This window comes from Oncorhynchus mykiss, chromosome 15 (assembly GCF_013265735.2).
Source record: "Oncorhynchus mykiss isolate Arlee chromosome 15, USDA_OmykA_1.1, whole genome shotgun sequence".
Lineage (NCBI taxonomy): Eukaryota > Metazoa > Chordata > Actinopteri > Salmoniformes > Salmonidae > Oncorhynchus > Oncorhynchus mykiss.
In genome coordinates, this window is record NC_048579.1 from 40,901,982 (window position 1) to 40,926,876 (window position 24,895).

At 43.4% G+C, this 24,895-nt stretch overlaps 1 protein-coding gene across 5 annotated transcripts in view; it reads right to left on the reverse strand.

The window, feature by feature from the left end:
- Positions 1-24,895, reverse strand: part of LOC110490062 (endothelin-converting enzyme 2) — an 88,396-nt gene that overhangs the window by 16,845 nt on the left and 46,656 nt on the right. For all 5 annotated transcript variants that reach the window (XM_036944356.1, XM_021563190.2, XM_021563191.2 and 2 more), the window contains 5 exons: positions 23,621-23,745; positions 19,749-19,895; positions 19,412-19,477; positions 16,675-16,863; positions 4,547-4,689 (listed from right to left, as the gene is read on the reverse strand). In XM_036944356.1, coding sequence (XP_036800251.1) covers positions 4,547-4,689; positions 16,675-16,863; positions 19,412-19,477; positions 19,749-19,895; positions 23,621-23,745 — 670 coding nt within the window. The remainder of the gene's footprint in view (positions 1-4,546; positions 4,690-16,674; positions 16,864-19,411; positions 19,478-19,748; positions 19,896-23,620; positions 23,746-24,895) is intronic.

The window sequence follows — 24,895 nt, forward strand, 5'->3', positions numbered from 1 at the left end:
AGCATCGCCACAGCATGATGCTGCCAACACCATGTTTCACGGTAGGGATGGTGTCAGGTTTCCTCCAGAGTAAAACACTTGGCATTCAGGACAGAAAATCTTGTTTCTCATGGTCTATGAGTCCTTTAGATAGCTTTTGGCCAACTCCATGCAGGCTGTCATGTGCCTTTTACTGAGGAGTGGCTTCCGTCTGGCCACTCTACCATAAAGGTCTGATTGGTGGAGTGCTGCAGAGATGGCTGTTCTTCTGGAAGGTTTTCCCTTCTCCACAGCGAATCTCTAGAGCTCTGTCAGAATGGCCAACGGGTTCTTGGTTACCTCTCTGACCAAGTCCCTTCTCCACCGATTGCTCAGTTTGGCCGGGCAGCCAGCTCTAGGAAGAGTTGGTGGTTACAAACTTCTTCCATTTAAGAATCATAGAGGCTACTGTGCTCTTGGGGACCTTCACTACTACAGAAATGTTTTGGTGCTCTTCCCCAGATCTTTGCTCTGATATCTGTTTCACTGATTTCTGATCTCGTAAAAGCCTGGGTTTTCTGCCCGTTAACACTAGAAGCTTATTAACTAAAATGGATCAATTGAAAGTGTGGGTTCACAGCTCCAATCCAGATGTGTTGGTCATTAATGACACATGGTTAAGAAAGAGTGTTTTGAATACTGATGTTAACCTTTTTCGTAAAGACAGATCTTCCAAAGGTGGGGGAGTGGTAATCTTTACCAAGGATCACCTTCAGTGCTTGATTGTCTCCACCAATTCTGTCCCCAAACAATGTGATTTGCTGGTTTTAACCATTAAACTTTCAAATGGCTGTTTGTTGACTGTTGCTGGGTGTTATCGTCCTCCATCAGCACCAGCCTGTACCCTACCTGCCCTATGCTCTCACCTGGCCCCTTACACTACGTCTGAATTTGTTCTGCTAGGTGACCTAAACTGGGACATGCTTAAACCACCTGACCAAGTCCTAAAGCAATTGGACTCCCTAAATCTTTCTCAGATTATTACCAATCCCACAAGGTATGACTCCAAACACCCAGAAAAGGTTACTCTCCTCGATGTTATCCTCACAAACAATCCTGATAGGTACCAGTCTGGGATTTTCTGTAAAGACCTTAGTGATCACTGTGTTACAGCCTGTGTTCGTAATGGCTGCTCAGTCAAAAAACTTTAATGAGCAAGCCTTCCTTCATGACCTGGCCTCTGAAAATGTATATAGAATCAGCTTGATCCCCTCTTTTTGAAGAAGCTTATCTTCAGTGATATTGTTAACAAACACACCCCCATGAAGAAAATGAGAAATAAATACAGGTTCAGCCCCTGGTTCGACGATGATCTTGCAGTTACTCCACCTCAAGAATAGCATTTAGCGAAAGGATTGGCACACGCATACTAAGGCTGACTGGCTGTCATTCAGGCAAATGAGAAATAAGTGCACTCAGGCTATCCGGAAGGCCAAAGTAAGTACCTTTATAAGGAGCAGTTCTCACTCTGTGGGTCTAACCCCAATAAGTTCTGGAAAATGGTTAAAGACCTGGAGTATAAACCCTCCTCCTAACAGCTGCCCACATCGCTTAATGTTGATGTGGTTGTTACTGACAAGAAGCACATAGCTGAGCTCTTTAATCAACCCTTCATTAAGTCAGAATTTCTATTTGACTCAGCCATGCCTCCTTGCCCATCAAACATTTCCTCACCTCCCACCCCTTCTAATGCAACTAGCCCAGATGCTCCTCCCTCCTTTTCCCCTGCCCCGCTACAAAGTTTCTTCCTGCAGGCGGTCACTGAGTCCGAGGTGCTAAAGGAGCTCCTTAAACTTGACGCCAAAAAAACATCTTGGTCAGATGGTTTAGACCCTTTATTCTTTAAGGTTGCTGCCCCTATAGCCGTCAGGCCGATCTCTGACCTTTTTAACCTGTCTCTCCTCTCTGAGGAGGTTCCCATTGCTTTTAAGGCAGCCACAGTTAGTCCTTTATTTAAAGAGGGAGATCAAGCTGATTCTAACTGTTATAGGCCAATTTTTATGTTGCCCTGTTTATCAAAAAGATGGAAAAACTTGTCAATAACCAACTTACTGGCATTCTTTATGTCTATAGTATTCTATCTGGAACGCAATCTGGTTTTCACTCATGTTATGGATGTGTCACTACAACCTTAAATGTCCTCAACTATGTCACCACTGCCCTTGATTCTAAGCAATATTGTGCTGCTATTTTTGTTTGACTTGGCCAAAGCTTTTTATACGGTAGACCCTTCCATTCTTGTGGGCCGGCTAAGGAGTATTGGTATCTCTGAAGGGTCTTTGGCCTGGTTTGCTAACTACCTCTCTCAAAGGGTGCAGTGTATAAAGTCAGAACATCTGCTGTCTCAGCCACTGTTTGTCACCAAGGGAATACCCCAAGGCTCAATCCTAGGCCCCAACAAAATAGCTCAGGCAGTAGGAAGCTCTCTCATCCATTTATATGCATATGATACAGTCTTATACTCAACTGGCCCCTCTGAATTTGTGTTAAACTCTCTACAACAAAGTGTTCTTAGTGTCCAACAAGCTTTCTCTGCCCTTAACCTTGTTCTAAACACCTCAAAAACAAAATTAATGTGGTTTGGTAAGAAGAATGCCCCCCTCCCCACAGGTGTGATTACTACCTATGAGGATTTAGAGCTTGAGGTAGTCACCTCATACAAGTACTTGGGAGTATGACTAGATGGTACACTGTCCTTCTCTCATCCTACACATGCTAGATTATAGAGACATAATTTATAGAACAGCAGGTAAGGGTGCTCTCGAGCGACTAGATGTGCTTTACCATTCGGCCATCAGATTTGCCACCAATGCTCCATATAGGACACATCACTGCACTCTATAGGCATCTGTAAACTGCTCATCTCTGTATACCCGTAGCAAGACCCACTGGTTGATCCTTATTTATAAAACCCGTCTTAGGCCTCACTCCCCCCTATCTGAGATATCTACTGCAGCCCTCATCCTCCACATACAACCCCTGTTCTGCCAGTCACATTCTGTTAAATGTCCCCAAATCACACACATTCCTGGGTCGCTCATCTTCTAAGATAACCTGCCTAAGTGACTACCGACCCGTAGCACTCACGTCTGTAGCCATGAAGTGCTTTGAAAGGCTGGTCATGGCTCACATCAACACCATTATCCCAGAAACCCTAGACCCACTTCAATTTGCATACTAGCCTAATAGATCCACAGATGATGCAATCTCTATTGCACTCCACACTGCCCTTTCCCACCTGGACAAAAGGAACACCTATGTGAGAATGCTATTCATTGACTACAGCTCAGCGTTCAACACCAGAGTGCCCTCAAAGCTCATCAATAAGCTACGGACCCTGGGACTAAACACCTCCCTCTGCAACTGGATCCTGGACTTCCTGATGGGCCACCCCTGGGGGTAAGGGTAGGTAACAACACATCGGTCACGCTGATCCTCAACATGGGGGTCCATCAGGTGTACATGCTCAGTCCCCACCTGTACTCTAGACCCCAACACCTCTCTGATTCAGAGGGTTAAATGCGGAAGACACATTTCAGTTGAAGGCATTCAGTTGTACCCTCAACGGGTTCTACAGCTGCACCATCAAGAGCATGGTTGCATCACCGCCTGGTATGGCAACTGCTCGGCCTCCGACTGCAAGGCACTACAGAGGGTAGTGTGAACGGCCCAGTATATCACTGGGGCCAAGCTTCCTGCCATCCAGGACCTCTATACCAGGTGGTGTCAGAGGAAGGCCCTAAAAATTGTCAAAACTTAAGCCACCCTAATCATGGACTGTTCTCTCTGCTACCGCACGGCAAGCGGTACCGGAGCGCCAAGTCTAGGTCCAAGTTGCTTCTAAACAGCTTCAACCACCAAGCAATAAGACTCCTGAACATCTAATCAAATGGCTTCCAAGACTATTTGTACTGCTGCTACTCTCTGTTATTATCTATGCATAGTCACTTTAAAAACTCTACCAATAGTGGTTCCTCCTTTAAAAGTTGCATCATACTGCAGCACACCTTGCGGGTTGCTGCAGAATTCTATGGCACGTTATTTAATTGTAAGACATTTTTACCATTAATGCTAGTTAGTGCTACCACCAGAGGGCATCTTTGAGAAGCATTTGATAGTCTTCAATATTGGCACTACTAGAGAATTTAAAAACTTTTTTGCAAGAACGTAGTATATGGGATTGATTAAGAAATTAGCTTCATTAGGGTCATAAAGACGTGCCAAATGTTCTCCTAGCAGGTTTGTGTTTTTTGCCATGAATCTTGTTCTGGAGGCAGCTTTGCAGAATTGTCAGTTGCTGGCACAGCCACAGTCATTACATTTTAAACCTGACCTTGTGTAGCAAAAATCGCAGTTCTGCCTCCAGGACAAGACATGAAAAAAACTGGTAGCGCAGAAGCATGGCTGCCGATTCAGCTATGTCACAATGTGTTACGGATGGACCTTGGAGTATTTCCTGACCACGTGACCTGACCTTTGGCAGGCGGGGCATAAGTACGAACAGGTTGAGTTCCGTCCAGGTCCTTACCTGCGCTCGGTCTTGTTGATCAGGTCAGACACCTGCTGCAAGTACTCCTTGGCATATAGCACCACAGGCTCTGTGTCGTTCAGGTCCAGAGGGGACAGGGCAGAGGACAGGTAGTCCAGCCAGTCCACTGCCGGAGCCAACAGCTGAGGGACAGTTCAACACAAAAACAATGTTTTTAGACATTTTCAGAACTCAGAAGTGTCCCACATAGCTGCATATTTTAATTTAGACACAATTTTGTATCTATTCAATTCATGAGGCATATTGTTGGATCCACACAACAGATGTCAACATTGTATTGTTTTTTTAAGCAGTTGGAATTCCCTCCATATAGATGGTGGACTAACCACAATACCATATGGCAAGAACATTAGACTATATTTCAGGTCTGAAACAGTCTGACAAACTTCAATTTTTTTGAGTGTGATTTAGGCTACATTCCAATTATCTACACTTCTCCCGAAGTTTGCACTAATACACTTAAAAGGAATGGACTCGCGTAAGGAATATGGTGGAAATTCCCTCCAGCCATGCTTGATCCAAACCAATGATTTTAAATGCATTAGTGGGAGTGAACAAGTGCACACTTTTGGAGAAGGGTAGAGAATCTGAACGCAACCTTTGATTTGTAAACTATTCCTTAAAACTAAACCAAATTATCCATAATATTTAGACAGAGAGAGAGAGAAAGAGAGCACGAGAGAGAGAGACAAAACAGTGAGAGGACCCTGCAGCCCTCATAAATTTGCATTCCAGGTCCCAGACGCAATCACAGCCGCCCCTATCCTGGAGGGTATGAAGGGGTATTACAGTAAAATCCTCAGCCCTCAGCCCCAGACCCACATCCAAACTGCTTTAATCCAGAACGTGGGAGCCGAGGACAGAGCAGGGAGGGAGAAAGATGATGGGATGGAGGCTGTTGTTTAGTTGTTTGGTCTTTAATGCACAAAAAAGTACAGTAAATACAAACTTGCCAAGTAAAATAAAGGTTAAATAAAATTAAATAAATACAAATATAGTATGACTACCTGTTTTTTCTGACAATCCTTATGATGCATTGTAACATGCTTAAGAATTAGTGTGGTCACAATACCAGAATTTTGACACAATATATATTACCGCCACAACAACAGTCACGAGTCATGACTGCCGTCAAATTCCATGTGACCGTAACTAAGCATCTCCAAAACTGCATTCTGATGCCGGTACCTAATGGCCTGGAACTCAACGCTCTATTGTCTAATCACTCTGACATCAATGCAAATGCAATTGAAAGTTAAATCAAACACTTATTGAGAGCCCTGGCATTCAGAGTTTAAGCGGAATAGGATCACCTGTTGCGCAACGAGAGCCAGCATCTCAAAGCTGCTTGATGCATGGAATTAAATAAGTGTTCCTATTAACCCATGTTGCCAACATTTCTATAGGTTATGCTATGCAATTATGTGAGAAAACAGAGTTTGATGGTCTCTATTAAAAAGATGAGGATCCCACTAGTTTTCTATAGCCTTGGCATAATATATTTACTTCTCAACTTTCCTAAAATAAAGCACGTTACCTACCTGGCTGGCATGAAAATGAACAGTGGGAAAAGCGTTGTCGGATGACATGTCATTTTCACCTGCCCCTGTTCTGATAGGTGTATGATTACGGCCCATTCTAAATACAAAATGTTTCTACACATACAGTACCAGTCAAAAGTTTGGACACACCTAGTCATTCAAGAGTTTTTCTTTCTTTTTTACTATTTTCTACATTGTAGAATAATAGTGAGACATCAAAACTATGAAATAACACACATGGAATAATGTAGTAACCAAAAAAGTGTTAAACAAATCTAAATATATTTTATATTTGAGATTCTTCAAAGTAGCCACCCTTTGCCTTGATGACAGCTTTGCACACTCCTGTAATTCTCTCAACCAGGTAGTCACCTGTAATGTTTTTCCAACAGTCTTGAAGGAGCTCCCACTGCCATGGTTCCACCTGTCACTATAGGGCAGCAGAGACTGTCCTAGTGGCATTAATAAAACTCAGGTATATTCTATTTACTCATTATGATTTCTCTGAAAGAGGTGTGTTTTCTGTTGTCCTTTGCAGAAGCTTGAATTTATTTCCTGTGTGTGTTTGTTTCCCCGAGTGAGTTTGAGACCTAGTGTTTGTTGTTTTTCTAGTGTACTGTGATCCTTTGGCTACCGTTTCTCAGTAAAGTATTTATGTTTATCCTTAAACAATGATTCCTCGTCTGGTCTCTTCTCTGCACATGGGTCCAACCTCATCACATCACAGCAAGCTTCTGCCAAACATGGACCCAGCAGAGATCAACCAGATCAAGAATGTTGTAATCCACCAAGGAGCACTGCTGGTGCGGCAGCAAGAACAACTCTCCCAAATGGTAACAGGTAACCCAAGATCCCAGCCCCGGAGCGGTAGGACGGCCATTGGTTCAAGGGTTTCCTCCTGCCTATTCGAGCTACAGTCCTCCTCGTTCCACACCGATCAGACCATGATCATCTCTCTACTCTCGGGCAAGGCTCTGGCGTGGGCAATGGCGGTGTGGGAACAGAAGCCACCATCCTGCAACTCCATATTAGCTTTGACTGCAGAGCTGCGATGAGTCGACCACCCAGTTGGCAGACGAGAAGTGGCCTGCTGACTGTTCAACTTCCGCCAAGGGAACAGACCAGTGGTTGACTTCGCCATCATCTTCCACACCCTCGCCGCCAAGAGTGGGTGGAATACGGAGGCCCTAGTCACTGTTTTCCAGCTGGCTTTGTTTTACTCCAAGGAGTAACTGGCTTCTCGGGAACTGGGAGAGGATCTTGAGGCCCTGATAACGCCGGCAATCAAAATCGACAACCACCTCCCAGAACGCGTGAGACAGCGCATTTTTGACACCATCCCCGTATCCCGGTTTCCTGAGCACCCCAAGCCCACCGAACCCAGCATTGTGGAGTCCATACAGCTGGGACACACATGGCTGAGCCCACACATGGCTGAGCCAACAGGAGCGTGACAAGCACATGCGAAGGCTGCTGCCTCTACTGCGGAGGTCTCAGCCATCTCCGTGCTACATGCCCAGAGCGGAGGGGATTCACCAGATTCAAGCCTTCGTGGACTCCGGGGCTGCAGATAATCAAGACTTTGACAATAGAATTACAAATCCTGTGTGTGAAATGTCCCATCCCTCTGCAGATTCATGCCCTCAATGGATGCCCCATTGGCTCCGGCCAGGTGGAATATCAGACCAAGTCCATTCTACTGCAGGTTGGGGTGAATCACTCAAAGTTTTCGTTTGATCACGGCTTCCGAGAACTTCCTTATCCTAGGGTACCCCTGGCTAGCACTACATAACCTACTACTCTCCTGGTCCACAGGACACCTACTAGACTGGGGTAAGAACTGCCAGACTAAATGTCTAAGACCCCCACCTAGAGCCTTGCCGCATTCCCCTGCTTCCATTGAAGACCAAGACTTTTCCGCTCACCCTCCTGAATACTTTGAATGCCACTAAAGAGGCAACCCGCCACCCTCCCTCCTCATCGTCCATACGATGCCTTTCATTCACTCCTCAGCATCCCCAGCTGGTGTAGGTTTCTTCTTCTTGGGAAAGAAGGATGGAGGTCTGCATCCCTGCGTTGACTACAGAGGGCTGAACAAGATCACGATTACGAATCGTTACCCCCTAACCCTGATGTCCGCTGACTTGGACCTGGCCCTTCACCAAGAAGAATTCTCACTAGATTGCAACGCATACAACGATGCCACTACGATGATTTAGTCATGCCATTCGAACTATCGAACTCAATGGCAGTCTTCCAAGCATTGGTCAATGAAACTCTTAGGGATATGTTGAATCAGTTAGTCTTTGTTTACCTCGACATCCTGATCTTCTCCAAGACCCTTCCGGAACACATCCTGCATGTCCCGGGATGCCTCCTGCCGAGTCAACTATACGTCAAGATTGAGAAGTGTGAGTTCTATGTATCCCAAGTTTCTTTCCTGTGCCACATTATCTCTACCGCCGGCATCCAAATGGACCCTGTCAACCTGTTACGGCTAGATGTTCCGCTAGTGGTTTCGACAACATCCGGTGAAATTGCAGAGCGCGAAATTCAAATTCAATGATTAGAAATATTTAACTTTCATAAAATCACAAGTGCAATATACCAAATAAAAGCTTAACTTCTTGCTAATCCAGCTAATGTCAGATTTTCAACCAGGGAGATGCACCACGAAAGTCAGAAATAACGATATAATTCATACCTTACCTTTGAAGAGCTTCTTCTGTTGGCACTCCAAAATGTCCCATAAACATCACAAATGGTCCTTTTGTTCGATAAATCCCCAAAATGTACATTTATTTGGCGCGTTTGATTCAGAAAACCACCGGTTCCAACTCACCCAACATGACTACAAATTATCTAATAAGTTACCTGTAAACTTGGTCCAAACATTTCAAACAACTTTCCTAATCCTACTTTAGATATCCTAAAACGTAAATAATCGATAACATTTAAGACGGAATATACTTTGTTCAATAGCGGATAAAAGCAATGTGGAGCAAGCTCCAGGTCGCGCCCCCAAAACAAAAGAGTCCACTTGGCTTGACACTAAGTCTGAACAGCCCTACTTCTTCATTACTCGACAGAAAAACATCAATCAATTTCTAAAGACTGTTGACATCTAGTGGAAGCCATAGGAACTGCAACCAGGTGCCTCAGAACTCTAGTTTCCCATAGAAAACCAATTGAAAGCACAGTGAACTCAAAAAAAAAATCCTGGAAACTTGAGTGTTTTCTATCCAGATCTACCAATTACATGCATATCCTAGCTTCTGGGCCTGAGTCGCAGGCAGTTAACTTTGGGCACGCATTTCATACGGATGTGAAAATACTGCCCCCCTATCCCAAACACGTTATTAAGGTTAGGGTGGTCACTGACTAGCCCCGTCCCGCTTCACTCAAGCAAGTCCAGCAGTTCCTTGGGTTTGCCCATTTTTACATGCGTGTTATATGCAACTTTGGTGCGGTGGCAGCGCATCTCACGGCCCTAACCCGCAAGTCTCAGACCCGTTTTGGCTGGAACCTTGAGGCTGACAGGGCATTCATAGAGCTCAAGGGACATTTCACCTCCGGACCCATCCTCGTTCATTCTGATCCTACTTGTCCCTTCGTGGTAGAGGTGGATGCCTCGGACACCAGAGCAGGGGCGGTTCCTTTCACAGCGGCACAACAGAATTCACAAATGTGCCTTTCTTTCCAAGTGGTTTTCGCCAGCAGAACACAACTACGATGTAGACATGAGCTTTTGGTAGTCAAGTGGGCACTTGAGGGGTGGAGACACTGGTTGGAGGGGGCACCTCATCATTTTGTGATCTGGATGGACCATAAGAACGGTCTCCATTCAAGAAGCCAGGAGGTTGCCTCCCGGGTGGCGCAGTGGTTAAGGGCGCTGTACTGCAGCGCTAGCTGTGCCATCAGAGTCCCTGGGTTCGCGCCCAGGCTCTGTCGTAACCGGCCGCGACCGGGAGGTCCGTGGGGCGACGCACAATTGGCCTAGCGTCGTCCGGGTTAGGGAGGGATTGGTCGGTAGGGATCTCCTTGTCTCATCGCGCACCAGCGACTCCTGTGGCGCGCCGGGCACAGTGCGCGCTAGCCAAGGGGCACGGTGTAGCCTCCGACACATTGGGGCGGCTGGCTTCCGGGTTGGATGCGCGCTGTGTTAAGAAGCAGTACGGCTTGTTGGGTTGTGTATCGGAGGACGCATGACGCTCGGGTCTCTCCCGAGCCCGTACGGGAGTTGTAGCAATGAGACAAGATAGTAGCTACTACAACAATTGGATACCACGAAATTGGGGAGAAAAAGGGGTAAAATTCAAAAAAATAAAATATATATAAAAAAAAAAGAAGCTTGAACGCTTGCCAGGATAGGTGGGCTCTGTTTCTTAACAGGTTCAACTTCAGGTTCAACTTCACTCTTGCCTATCACCCGGGATCCAAGAATCAGAAAGCAGATGCCCTGTGCCACCAACACGATGAGAGGGACTCTGAGCCCATCATCCCCAGCTCCCGCATTGTGGCTCCCGTGTATTGGAATATAGAGACCAAGCCCAGACCTGAGAACCTGCGCCCTGCAGCGGTCCCACTAACAGACTTTATCTGTTCAAGTGCTACAATGGGGACACTCCTCTAAATTAACTGGGCATCCAGGGGTTAATCGAACACTGGAGTTCCTGAGGCGGAAATTCTGGTGGCCCAACATGATTGATGTGAGCTCTGTTGTTGCGGCCTGTTCCACCTGTGCCCAAAGCAAGTCCTCAAGTCGGCGACCTGCTGGGTTGCTCCAACCTCTGCCCATCCCCAGACGGCCCCTGTCCGTAGACTATCACAGGGTACCTCCATACCAAGGGCTTACCACTATCCTGATGGTCATTGATCGGTTCTCCAAGGCAGACCATTTCATTGCCTTACCTAAGTTGCCCTCAGCAAAGGAGACCGCTGATCTCATGATTACCCATGTCTTTCGACTACACGGACCTCCCCAGGACATTGTCTCGGATCGTGGACCCCAGTTCGCGACACGGTATTGGAAACCCTTCTGCTCCCTTGTCGGGGTGTTGTAATTCTCTCCTCGAGGTTCCAACCACAGTCAAATGGGCAAATGGAGTAGGCCAACCAGGAGCTGGAGAAGTTTCTTGTCTGGGTGGAGTATGATCACAACACACTGCCAAACTCGTCCACTGGACGGTCGCCGTTTGAGTGTCAGTTCGGGTCCTCCCCCTCGTCCTCCCCCTGGATCAGAGAGTGATCCTCCTTGCTCTGCTCATCTGCCTGACACCAACACCAGGCAAACTGGCACCAAAGGCCTGTACAGGCTCCTCCGACCTGGTCAACGAGTGCGGCTGTCCACCCGTGTTCTTCCCTTAAAAAGGTGGACATGCGGAAGCTCGCTCCACAGGACCATTCAAGATCCTGAGTTGCATCAACCCAGTCACCTATCGTCTCCAGCCTCCCAGGTCTATGAGGTTCTGTCCATCCTTCCATGTCTCCCGTCTCAAGCTGGTAAGGACCAGTCTCTTCTCTCCCGCCACACCTGCCCCTCCGCCCCTCGACTTGTCGATGGACGCCGGGCCTACACTGTCCTGCGTCTGTTGGAGGCTCGTCGGGTCAGAGGCACCCTGCAGTACCTGGTGGACTGGGAGGGCTACGGCCCCAAGGAGCGGGCATGGGTGCCTGACATAGACATCCTGGATCCGTGACTCATAGTGGTAGGCCTGGCTACTAGAAGGGGGGGGGGTACTGTCATGGTTCCACCTGTCACCAGAGGGCGGCGCTAAGAGTGTGCAAAGCTGTCATCAAGGCAAAGGGTGGCTATTTTGAATAATCTCAAATATAAAAAATATTTTGATTTGTTTTTTTGTTACTACATGTGTTATTTCATAGTTTTGATGTCTTCACTATTATTTTACAATGTACAAAATTGTAAAAATAAAGAAAAACCCTGGAATGAGTAGGTGTGTCCAAACTTTTGGCTGGTACTGTATATTAGTAGGCTTTATGTAAAGACCAGATTAAATTGAGAATAGTCTGATGGGTGAGAATATTATAAAGCACTTTGTGCAACCTGCGCAAGAAACAGAGCAGAGCACATCCCTTTATGTAACTTTTTTTCAAATCATCATTAGAGTTGCATCATGCAGGCTTAGAACGTATTAGAAATCAAAACATATACCCTAAGGTTTGTATCACAACTAACGTTGCATAAATAACTCTAAATTATGCAAATAGGAGGACCTGTTTCAAATTATCACTTTGTTAACTTCTTGGTGACTGGGGGGCAGTATTGAGTAGCTTGGATGAATAAGGTGCCCAGAGTAAACTGCCTGCTACTCAGCCATAAAAGCTAGAATATGCATATAATTAGTGTATTTGGATAGAAAACACTCTTGAGTTTCTAAAACTGTTTGAATGATGTCTGTGAGTTTAACAGAACACATATGGCCGGCGAAAACCTGACAAATCCAACCAGGAAGTGGGAAATCTGAGGTTTTTCGTTTTTCAACTCATTGCCATTCCAATATACAGTGTCTATGGGGTCATTTTGCACTTCCTAAGGCTTCCACTATATATGTCAATAGTCTTTAGAACCTTGGTTGATTTTTCTACTGTGAAGGGGGGCAGAATGAGAGGGGATTGAGCCAGGTGTCTGGCCACTTTCACATGCGCGGTCATGTGAAAGTTCGCTTGCATTCCATTGCATTTCTACAGACAAAGGAATTCCCGGCTGGAACATTATTGAAGATTTATGATAAAAACGTCCTAAAGGTTGATTCTATACTTCATTTGACATGTTTCTACGACCTGTAATATCAACTTTTGGACTTTTCGTCCGACCTTTCGGCTGGACTTTCGGCTGCATGTGCGTTTGGATTTGTTTACCAAATGCCCTAACAAAAGGAGGTATTTGGACATAAATTATGAACTTTAACGAACAAATCAAACATTTGTGGAACTGGGATTCCTGGGAGTGCATTGTGATGAAGATCATCAAAGGAAAGTGAATATTTATAATGCTATTTCTGACTTCTGTTGACTACACAACATGGCGGATATCTCTTTGGCTGTTGGTCCCTGAGCGCCGTACTCCGATTATTGCATGGTATGCTTTTTCCGTAAAGTTTTTTTTAAATCTGACACAGTGGTTGCATTAAGGAGAAGTATATATAAAGTTCCATGTATAATAGTTGTATATTTTAGCAATGTTTATTATGAGTATTTCTGTAAATTGATATGGCTCTCTGCAAAATCACTGCATGTTTTGGAACTACTGAACATAACACGCCAATGTAAAATTATATTTTTGGATATAAATATGAACTTTATCAAACAAAACATACATGTATTCTGTAACATAGAGTCCTATGAGTGTCATCTGATGAAGATCATCAAAGGTTAGTGATTAATTTTATCTATATTTCTGCTCTTTGTGACTCCTCTCTTTGGCTGGAAAAATGGCTGTTTTTCTGTGACGTGGTGGTGATCTAACAATCGTTTGTGGTGCTTTCGCTGTAAAGCCTTTTTGAAATCAGACACTGTGGCTGGATTAATGAGAATTGTATCTTTAAAATGGTGTAAAATACTTGTATGCTTGAGGATTTTTTAATTATGAGATTTTTGTTGTTTTAAATTTGACGCCCTGCTCTTTCACTGGTTGTTGGTGGGGTGGGACGCTACCATCCCGAATATCCCAGAGAGGTTAACCGCTCAACACGGAATAGCAGCATGTGCGCACTCCCTCGGAAATAACTTAGGGAAAACATCCTTTCTATTTTATTCATGCTATGTTCAATTCTATTCTTATTACTATAAAATAATGGCACAGGAATTATAAGCAAACCTTGTCTGCTAAATGAACTAGTGGAGGAGCCCACAGCCATATGGCATAGCCGGATCAGGGCCTATAACATAAGGACGATTCAGAATATTCTATTCTTCTGAGATAGGCTACATTTTCTTCAAATCATAATGTTTCTTTAGACCGGACCTAAATAAATAGATTTATTGTGATAGGCTATATTAAATGGATTTATTAGACTCTTTAAAAATGTAGATGTTCCAATAGGTCTGCATCAGTGGCTTTAAGGCTAGAGTGGAAGCCCAGAGATGCTAAACGTGTTTATGTTAACTAACCGGCAGTTATTTAAATGACAGTTACCAGCTGACAAATTTTCATGACTGACACTACCCTAATACCAGATTTAGTATCATGATACTCAATACCGAAACAGTACCATGGCAAAAAAAAAGAAAGCGGGAGATTTTTTTATTCTGTTTTCATTCTCAAAAACATGATTTTACGGTGTTTAATATATATTTCTACACTATGAGGTTGGAATAATACTGTGAAAAGGATGATATCCTTTTAGTGTAAGAGCTGTTTGAAAATATTTCAGCCTGTTTTGGCCTGCCTGGTGAAATCACCATGCGGTAAATTAGTTAACTAACCAATACTAAAGAGAGTTCCAAACCTCTCTGCCAATAACAACCCGTTTTCAGTTTCCCCCTCCCTACTCACACCACTCCCAGACAGTCCTAGCTAAATCCTTGCTTGAGAAATTGCTCTTGCTAATTTTTGTTTCTTTTAGAATATTTTTTTTAAATTGAAAACAATGTCAGTAAGGTACTGAAAGTGGAACTGACAGATTTTTAGCAATATAAATCGTATTAAAATCTGTCCATATACATGCCCAGGGAGAATATGACACTTAGTTTTTTTAAATAATAATAATTCTGACATTTTCACAAATTCATAGTAAGGCATTTGTGAACATTCTATAGCAATATAGTGAAAAAGGCAGTGTATTTAGACAATTAATAGACACGGCAGTAAATAAAACCTAATAAAAACATGTATCTTGTCCAGGACCAGAGTCTATGCAGACCGGTGTGCCATAGTCAGCTACTGTAGGCCTATATGCAAATAAGCCATTTGTCACACAGGCCTGCCATCATTCACTTTGAACTGGAATGTGTGTTTACAGGCAGTAGGGCCTGGGAATTTGATGTTATTTACTGATGTTATGATTGAATGCAAAGTAGTTAAAAACGCTGTCAGTTCGACTTGAATTGTTACGCAGAAATGATTTGATATTTGGGTCCACTTTTGAGGTCTGAAATATACCCTTTAATTCAAGTGTCCTTGCACTTAACACCGTTTTTTGATTATCGGCATTTAGCGCACATGTGATGGAGTTTCCAGATCATATGGCCACTGTATTGATACAAATAATCCTTATTCTGCCAGGTAGGCATATGCTACTTTGTACTTAACTTTTAATTGAGGTTTTGGCAAAGCCTTTCCATCTACCCGAAGATGGTTGTCTTTTGTCTAACGGTTACACAAAGTGGTAAACATATGCGCACCGCACACTCACAGGCAGGGGCATTCCAGTATGAAAGTTGCAGGGAATGCAATGCATTCTGTTAATGTCTTTTGATAAACTTTGACAAATACATTTTTCTAATAAGTTCAATACATTTAGTTGATTTGCAAACGTGAGACACATTTGATAGATGAACCGTTTCGGTGTAATGTGCAACACTAGTAAGGATAGGATCATAGTAGCTCCCATTAATTTACAGTATGTCTATGTATTCCGGAGTTGTAGTAGAAAACGTTAGGGGCTTGTCATGTCATCATTAAAAGCTTTGCTCTTCGATAATTTACTCCCCATTTAAGTTGTTTTTTGCAACAGACAACGAAAATGTGTGTTTGTTATTGGACAAGTCCAGCTAGTCCTTCCCTGTTTTAATCCATTTGCTTCTGTTTGGTGCCTAATGAACATGACCCTGGAGATTTAATGTAATGATCCAGTGTTTAGAACCATCAGAAACAGAACAAAGGATCTACGACATTGCCATTCAAATTCATGCCTTATCAACTCGACTGTGTTTGCAGGCTTAAGATGAACAGACTGATTTTCTAGAGTGATTACATTCAAATTTAAGAAATATACACAATCTACCCATTACCACCCATTTCACTGATTCAACCCATCCTACAAATGACGACTTTCAATTCCTATGAAACAGAGAACCATCTCAACTGACTCTCCATTCATTCATTCTATCTGTTTGTTGATGAAAGGCTCCATGTCCACCAACCACTAGCATTCCCTTCACCGTCTCTCTGCAGTTCTGCTGCTGCCTTGGAGATAGAAGAGCTCAGCAACAGCTCTTGGCAACAGTCACCTTGGCAACCAGGGAAACATTCCAAAACAAAAAAGAGGACTGCATGAGAGGCAGAGTACACAGACAAATGTGTGAAGAGGCTTTCAGAAGGTGGTGGTGAGTTGGTGTGGGAGAGACTGCGAGAAAAAGCCATGCATGTTTTGACACTAATGGAGACAGAAGAAAATGTGGGAACAGACTATTTGATTAAGAACAAACTTTACAGCCTGATCTGATGGCATGGGGTTCTGATCCACTCAAAATCCACCCCACAAAAAAAATCCACCTCACATATGTACCTCTCTCTCTCATACATACTCACATCCAAGCAACTGCTTGCACATGGAAGTGCACATGTTCTCGCTGTAATCCCCCACCCAACAGACGCATACACACCTGCAGTTCGGCGATGGTGATCTTGTGGTAGATCTTCTCCTCATCGCGAAGTTCGTCCGGCGGTACGGTGATGTTGGCGAGCGCCGTTTCAAAGTCTAGAATCTGCTGCATCTGGCTTTGTGTGGAGTTCTTTTCCCCCCCCAATAGCAGGCTCAGCTCCACCATGTAGTCCAGATATGCCTTCAACACCTGGGAGGGGACACAGGATAAGCGCAGGGTCGTGTTCACTTGCCACCAAATGGAAGACAACGGTGCGAAGCAGAGTGAAACGGGGAGGTACAATCTGAATTTGTTCAATGAGAAATGCCCATTTTAGTTTTTTATTGCAAACCCTCCACATGGATTTTGTTTTAGGCCTGCTATAGTTAATGTTAACCAGTGGATGACCATCCCCATTGAATTGAAGAAAAAAACAAATATTGAAACAGTAAAGAAAAGTTATCCTTTTTAGATAAAACTATTCTAAATATATTTTACGTCACCAAATAATTGATTAAAACAAACTGATTCGCAATGAAGGTCTACAGGAGCCTCAGCAGCACTCTGTGGGGTAATACCATGGTTTAGCCAGACAGCTAGCTTATGTCAAACCTAGGAGGCTCATGGTTATCACCCCCCTTCCATAAACGTACACAGTAATTATGACATCTTCCGGAGGACTTCCTCCAACCTCTCAGAGCTTTTGTAGCATGAACTGATATGTTGTCCACCCAATAAAAGGACCAGAGAATGCATTTAGTGCTGAAAGCATAAGCTACAAATAGCTAGCATTGGAGTGCATAAAATGTGGTGAGTAGTTAACTCTCTCTCTCTTTGTTCAAAACTGTTCAACTATTGTCTTTCTCTCTTTTTGAGCTATCTATATTTCATAGTTTTTTGTTTTTCATTTTCATTTACTTAGCTAGTGTCAAATGGCTCAAATAGAGAGTGATGCTATGTTAGCTAGCTGGCTATGGCTATCCAACACTGTCAAGGTAAGCTTTTGGTTGTATTAATGTATTGCAACCGGGGCTCGCTGATGTAACTGCTAAACTGATTGCTGTGGACTACACTGTACTGCATGATTGTAGCGGGTTTACTAACGTGTTAGTTCTAGTAGCTATGTTGACTATGAATTGACAATGATGTAGGCTGTGTGTAGCGGTTAGCAGTCATGATATGAAGGTTTGGCTTGGAAAGTTTGTTTTACCTGGTCACAGACAGCTGATGTGTTGTGCACTGAAGTCCACAAACGAAGAGAAAAGGTGAAAGGAGGAGAGCCCGTAGATAGATACAAAAATGTATTATATATACAATGAGCTATTTGTATGTGTCTGGTATGAAAGTGAACTGTGTTTGCGTGTGATCTGGGGTGTATTCATTCCACAGATTATGTTTAAAAACATTTCTTAAACAGAAGCAAATGAAACAGGGATAAACATACCAGCATTTGTCCAATAGAAACTCTTGTTTTCAAATGTTGGACTAATGATGACACCCTAGATCAGCTAGATGCAGTCAAGAGTGTGCAAGGTGGTATTGAATGTGCCACTGTCAGTCACCTTGATTACTCAAAATGCTCTCGACCTCTGCACCTACATTGTAAACTTTCATTCATAGGCTAGGTTGTAGCAACCTCATGATGGGTACAGGGAAAATTTGAGTATCATGTAGTAGCCTAAACCAACCGATGTTACATTGAGCTGGGGGAATGGAATATGAATGACAGTCATCCAAAATGCTGTAATAGAAATAAGGCCATGTTCATATATATAAAAAAAAAAAATCCTCCCTCATCTTAAATGGCACCGACCGCTACTAATGTTAACACACTTGATTTTAATCAGCTGCTCCTTAGGACCTTAACTAGCTGAATCAGGTGTGTCATAGTAAGGCTGCACATCTAGTTGGTCTCCAGGAGGAGGGTTGGCCACCCCCGGGATAGACTGCAGACTATAGTAGGGCCAGGAGTTGTTGTTGACCACATGACCGGATCAGAAAAAAAAACTCTGGCTACAGTGACTATAACTAAGGCTCAGAGTTTTTCCAGGTGAAACACCATTTATTAGTAAAAATTCCCGACTCTACTCTGGTGTGGTAAACAAGAGAATGAGAGCAATCAAAATTAAACACTTGCTGCTGGCTTCATTTTCAGTGGAAGGTTTCAGTCTTTCTAGTTTGTTGTAAAGTGACCACCACCCTGCTAAAATATGCTGGGTTGTGTCAGAGAGATGTGTGACAGGCTATAGGGAGGGTAAATTAGAATGGAACAACAAGATACACGTCAACCTTTAGATAAACAGATAATGGATGACCCCCTCCACAGAATCCTGAGCAGATACATTTATTTATTTCACCTTTATTTATATGGAGGGGAAGCCGCCATCTTCTGCAGACATGTACATGTATGGCTACATGATAATATGTTGTGTTTTAATGATGTTGTGAAGCTTGACATTTTGAACGAAATTCCTAAGCTTTGGATAATAAATAAACTGGGGAAGACAGGCTCATAGTAATAGCTGGAACAGAATCAATGGAATGGTATCCAACAAATCAAACACATGGCTTACATTTGTTTTATGCAATTCCATTTACTAAATTCCAGCCATTATTATGAGCCGTCCTCCACTCAGCAGCCTCCTGTGACAGTAATTTACTGTATTTTAATTTATTATGGTACCTCATGTTGACAGCCATAGGTAGGAAAAGACCACACATGTACTGGCTGGCCCCCACCCACCTGAACTTTACTCACCTTCTCATTGGCTGTCTTGTTGAGGTAATAGTCCCGCGAGGGGAGGAACAGCCCCGATTGATCCACCTTGCAGAAATGCATCAAAAGGTGAGCAAACACACTAATCATAAGGAAGAATGAATTGCAGTGTGCGGAGTCCATTCACTATCATATTCGGCACCTGTTATTATATAAAAGCTTAAAATATATGTGTGTGTGTGTGTGTGTGTGCGTGCACGTCTGTCTACGTGTGCCCACGTGTGTCTGTCTGTGTCTATGCATGCATGCCTATATGTTTGTTTGTGTATGCTAGTACATATATTTTCATTTAAAAAGATCCAGAGCCAGAGCAGCTGACCTGGATGACATTGCTGTTGGAATTCTTGGGGTCCACGCTGACTCCGATGGTGAAGAAGGGCTGGGCACGGTAGGGGCCCGACACTGTCTTCAGAACTTCCATGAAGTTGTCCTTCTCCCAGGGCCCTGTGATGTTCCAGCCCCCTGTCTGCAAACACACACACACACACACTAGAGAGACTCAACAAATACAGAAAAGAGTGCTCTTTTTTATGGCAACACTTTGTTCAACACCTTTATAAGCCAAAAAAATGTGTGTTCTTCTTACTTCCACTCACACTACAACCAGCACTGCAGCTGGAATGAATGAGTATTGCAAAGTGTTTCCGATAAGCTTGCGTTGTTACTATTAGCGGCTTGTGTCTTTTAAAATAAAGGAATATTTCACTTTCTATTGTCATAGGAGTAACAACATGAATTGGTGCATGAGTGGTACTTGAGTTTCGCCATCAGCTGGAAGACTGTCCTCTTTTCTCAGTGGAAGGAGGGAGAGCGAAGGGACTGTAAGTCGGGGTGAGAGGCAGCCTCACCGCTGCTCCCTCCCTCCTCTCAGACTGACCATCAGATGCAGGTCCAATAAAACAAAATATTATATATATACATACATACATACATACATACACACACACACACATACAGTTGAAGTCAGAAGTTTAAGAAACATTTTGTGTGAAGGGGGCGGTGTCTTGTTTTTCTCATTTTTCAACTCCACAAAATGTTTCTTAAAAAAACTATAGTTTTGGCAAGTCAGTTAGGACATCTACTTTGTGCATGACACAAGTAATGTTTCCAACAGTTGTTAACAGACAGATTATTTCACTCTATCACAATTCCAGTGGGTTAGAACATTACATACACTAAGTTGACTGTGCCTTTAAACAGCTTTGAAAATTCCAGAAAGTTATGTAATTGCTTTGGAAGCTTCTGATAGGCTAATTGACATCATTTGGGTCAATTGGAGGTGTACCTGTGGATGTATTTCAAGGTCTACCTTCAAACTCTGTGCCTCTTTGCTTGACATCATGGGAAAATCAAAAGAAATCAACCAAGACCTCAGAAAAACTATTGTAGACCTCCACAAGTCTGGTTCATTCTTGGGAGCAATTTCAAAACGCCTGAAGGTACCACGTTCATCTGTCCAACCAATAGTACGCAGGTATAAACACTATGGGACCAGGCAGGCGCCATACTGCTCAGGAAGGAGACGCGTTCTGTCTCCTAGAGATGAACGTACTTTGGTGCGAAAGGTGCAAATCAATCCCAGAACAACATCAAAGTACCTTCTGAAGATGCTGAAGGAAACAGGTACAAAACCATCTATATCCACAGTAAAATGAGTCCTATATTGACATAACCTGAAAGGCTGCTCTGCAAGGAAGAAGCAACTTCTCCAAAACCACCATAAAAAATCCAGACTACGGTTTGTAACTGAACATGGGGACAAAGATTGTACTTTTTGGAGAAATGTCCTCTGGTCTGATGAAACAAAAATAGAACTGTTTGGCCATAATGACCATCATTATGTTTGGAGGAAAAAGGGGGACGCTTGCAAGCCGAAGAACACCATCCCAACCGTGAAGCACGGGGGTGGCAGCATCATGTTGTGGGGGTTGTTTGGCTGCAGGAGGGACTGGTGCATTTCACAAAACAGATGACATCGCGAGGAAAGAAAATTATGTGGATATATTGAAGCAACATCTCAAGACATCAATCAGGAAGTTAACGCTTGGTCGCAAATGGGTCTTCCAAATGGACAATAACCCCAAGCATACTTCCAAAGTTGTGCCAAAATGGTTTAAGGACAACAAAGTCAAGGTATTGGAGTGGCCATCACAAAGCCCTGACCTCAACCCTATAGAAAATGTGTGGGCAGAACTGAAAAAGCATGTGGGAGCAAAGAGGCATACAAACCTGACTCCGTTACACCAGCTCTGTCAGGAGGAATGGGCTAAAATTTACCCAACTTATCGTGGGAAGCTTGTGGAAGGCTACCCGAAATGTTTGACCCAAGTTAAACAATTTAAAGGCAAAGCTACCAAACACACTCCTGACCCACTGGAAATGTGATGAAAGAAATAAAAGCTGAAATAAATCATCCTCTCGACTATTATTCCGACATTTCACATTCTTAAAATAAAGTGGTGATCCTAACTGACCTAAAACAGGGAATTTTTACTTTACTAGGAGTTACTAGAATTAAATGTCAGGAATTGTGAAAAACTGAGTTTAAATGTATTTGGCTAAGGTGTATGTAAACTTCCGACTTCAACTATATCTGTTTCTGTATATATATATATCACACACAGTGGGGCAAAAAAGTATTTAGTCAGCCACCAATTGTGCAAGTTCTCCCACTTAAAAAGATGAGGCCTGTAATTTTCATCATAGGTACACTTCAACTATGACAGACAAAATGAGAAAAAAAAATCCAGAAAATCACATTGTAGGATTTTTTATGAATTTATTTGCAAATTATGGTGGAAAATAAGTATTTGGTCACCTACAAACAAGCACGATTTCTGGCTCTCACAGACCTGTAACAACTTCTTTAAGAGGCTCCTCTGTCCTCCACTCGTTACCTGTATTAATGGCACCTGTTTGAACTTGTTATCAGTATAAAAGACACCTGTCCATAACCTCAAACAGTCACACTCCAAACTCCACTATGGCCAAGACCAAAGAGCTGTCAAAGGACACCAGAAACAAAATTGTAGACCTGCACCAGACTGGGAAGACTGTCGCCAGGGACTCAAATCCTGCAGTGCCAGACGTGTCCCCCTGCTTAAGCCAGTACATGTCCAGGCCCGTCTGAAGTTTGCTAGAGAGCATTTGGATGATCCAGAAGAAGATTGGGAGAATGTCATATGGTCAGATCAAACCAAAATATAACTCTTTGGTAAAAACTCAACTCGTTGCATTTGGAGGACAAAGAATGCTGAGTTGCATCCAAAGAACACTATACCTACTGTGAAGCATGGGGTGGAAACATCATGGCTAGTGGCCTAGCCAGTCTCCAGATCTCAACCCCATAGAAAATCTTTGGAGGGAGTTGAAAGTCCGTGTTGCCCAGCAACAGCCCCAAAACATCACTGCTCTAGAGGAGATCTGCATCGAGGAATGGGCCAAAATACCAGCAACAGTGTGTGAAAACCTTGTGAAGACTTACAGAAAACGTTTGACCTGAAGGGTATTTAACAAAGTATTGAGATAAACATGTTATTGACCAAATACTTATTTTCCACCATAATTTGCAAATAAATTCATTAAAAATCCTATGTGATTTTCTGGATTTTTTTTTCTCATTTTGCCTGTCATAGTTGAAGTGTACCTATGATGAAAATTACAGGCCTCTCTCATATTTTTAAATGGTAGAACTTGCACAATTGGTGGCTGACTAAATACTTTTTTGCCCCACTGTATATATATTGTGCTCACTTAACAGATTGTACTACTTGTGAGGCACAGCTATCTGTTACCAGTGTGATCATATACAGTGGTCTGAGAAGATCAATATTGGCAGGGCAATTCAAGCATAGCCAATAAGGAGTGAAAATGTACTGTGTCTATAGCCTACTGCACAAACCTCATTACTACAGAACTGTTTATCATTTATTAATGTTGCATAGGCTTGCATTTTTACTTAGAAAGGGATCTTGACTCAGAAAAGGTTGGTAGCCACTGGCCTAGAGGGAGTTTCCATGTACAAACCATTCCCTTTCAAATCCTTGAAGTATACACACTTTTGGAGAAATGAGAGTTTATTGGGATGCAGTGTGTGTGTGTGTGTGTGTGTGTGTGTGTGTGTGTGTGTGTGTGTGTGTGTGTGTGTGTGTGTGTGTGTGTGAAGGGGGCGGTGTCTGAAGCAAAGCTGACCTTTGCGATAAGGTCAATGAGGGGCATGGCTCCCAGCTCCTCGATGTGCTGCTCGTTGAGACAGGACAGGTAGTAGAACTGGGTCTTCCTCTCAGCGTCACTGCTGGAGTTGAATGTGCCGTTCTCTAAAGTAGAAGAGAAAAAGAGGGGGAGAGAAGAAGATGAAAAGATGGATGAGGAGGAGGAGAACAGAGGTTAATGTGATTATGTGACATGCTGATCAAACCGGACACATGCATGTTGATTTTGTACCCCCACACCAGACACGATCAGGACACTCAGGTTGAAATATCAAAACAAACTCTGAACCAATTATATTACATTTGGGGACAAGTTGAAAAGCATTAAACATTTATTGCAATTTAGCTAGCTAGCTTGCTGTTGCTAGCTAATATGTCCTTGGAATATAAACATTAGGTTGGTATTTTCCCTGAAATGCACAATGTCCTCTACTCCAACAATGAATCCAGAGATAAAACGGTAAACCGGGGGGCGCTGGTGAGCAACAACATGTAAAGACGCGTTTTCTCCGTGCTCTGATCCAGGGTGAACAATTTATTATTAATACCTCCCCCCCATGTTCATTTTGTAACAATTTGGAATCAAACCCAATTTACTAATTTGTCTTTTTTTCCTGAAATATTTGGCTTTCTAATCGTAAAATGTCGAGACAACAACGGCCGTGGGTCAAAAAGGAGCAGGCCTCTGCTGAAGCCTCGGGCTCAGCTGACAGACTCTGATCCCCCCCGAACTATCCATGGGAATGCAGCTATCATTAAATCTGAACAGACTGTGCTGTCTAAGGTGGAGTCATTATCCACTGACCTATCCGCACAAATAGCTATTCTTGCCACCGAGGTCTACATAAAGTTTGACTCCGTTAACGAATACTTGGCGCGACATGACACCCGTCTGAATATCATGGTAGATGGGGCAAATATTTACTCAGACAAAGTGGTGACACTGGAAGAGCAAGTCACCCAGCTATCATCAGATGTCGTCAAACTCACTTCCAAGGTTGAGGACCTTGAGAACAGACAGCGCTGGTGGAAAGGTTGCATTTTCGGCGTGAGAGATGGACTCGAGACCGTAGGCGGAATGCGGCTTACCCTGTTCATGGCTAAACTGCTACAGGAAATTCTAGGCCTCGATTACGCCCCCACACTTGACCGTGCGCACAGAAGCATACAGTCTGCACCGAAGAATGGGTATCCGCCCAGACCCATAGTAGTTAAATTCCATTACCTTCAGGAGAAGGAGGATGTCTTCCGTAAG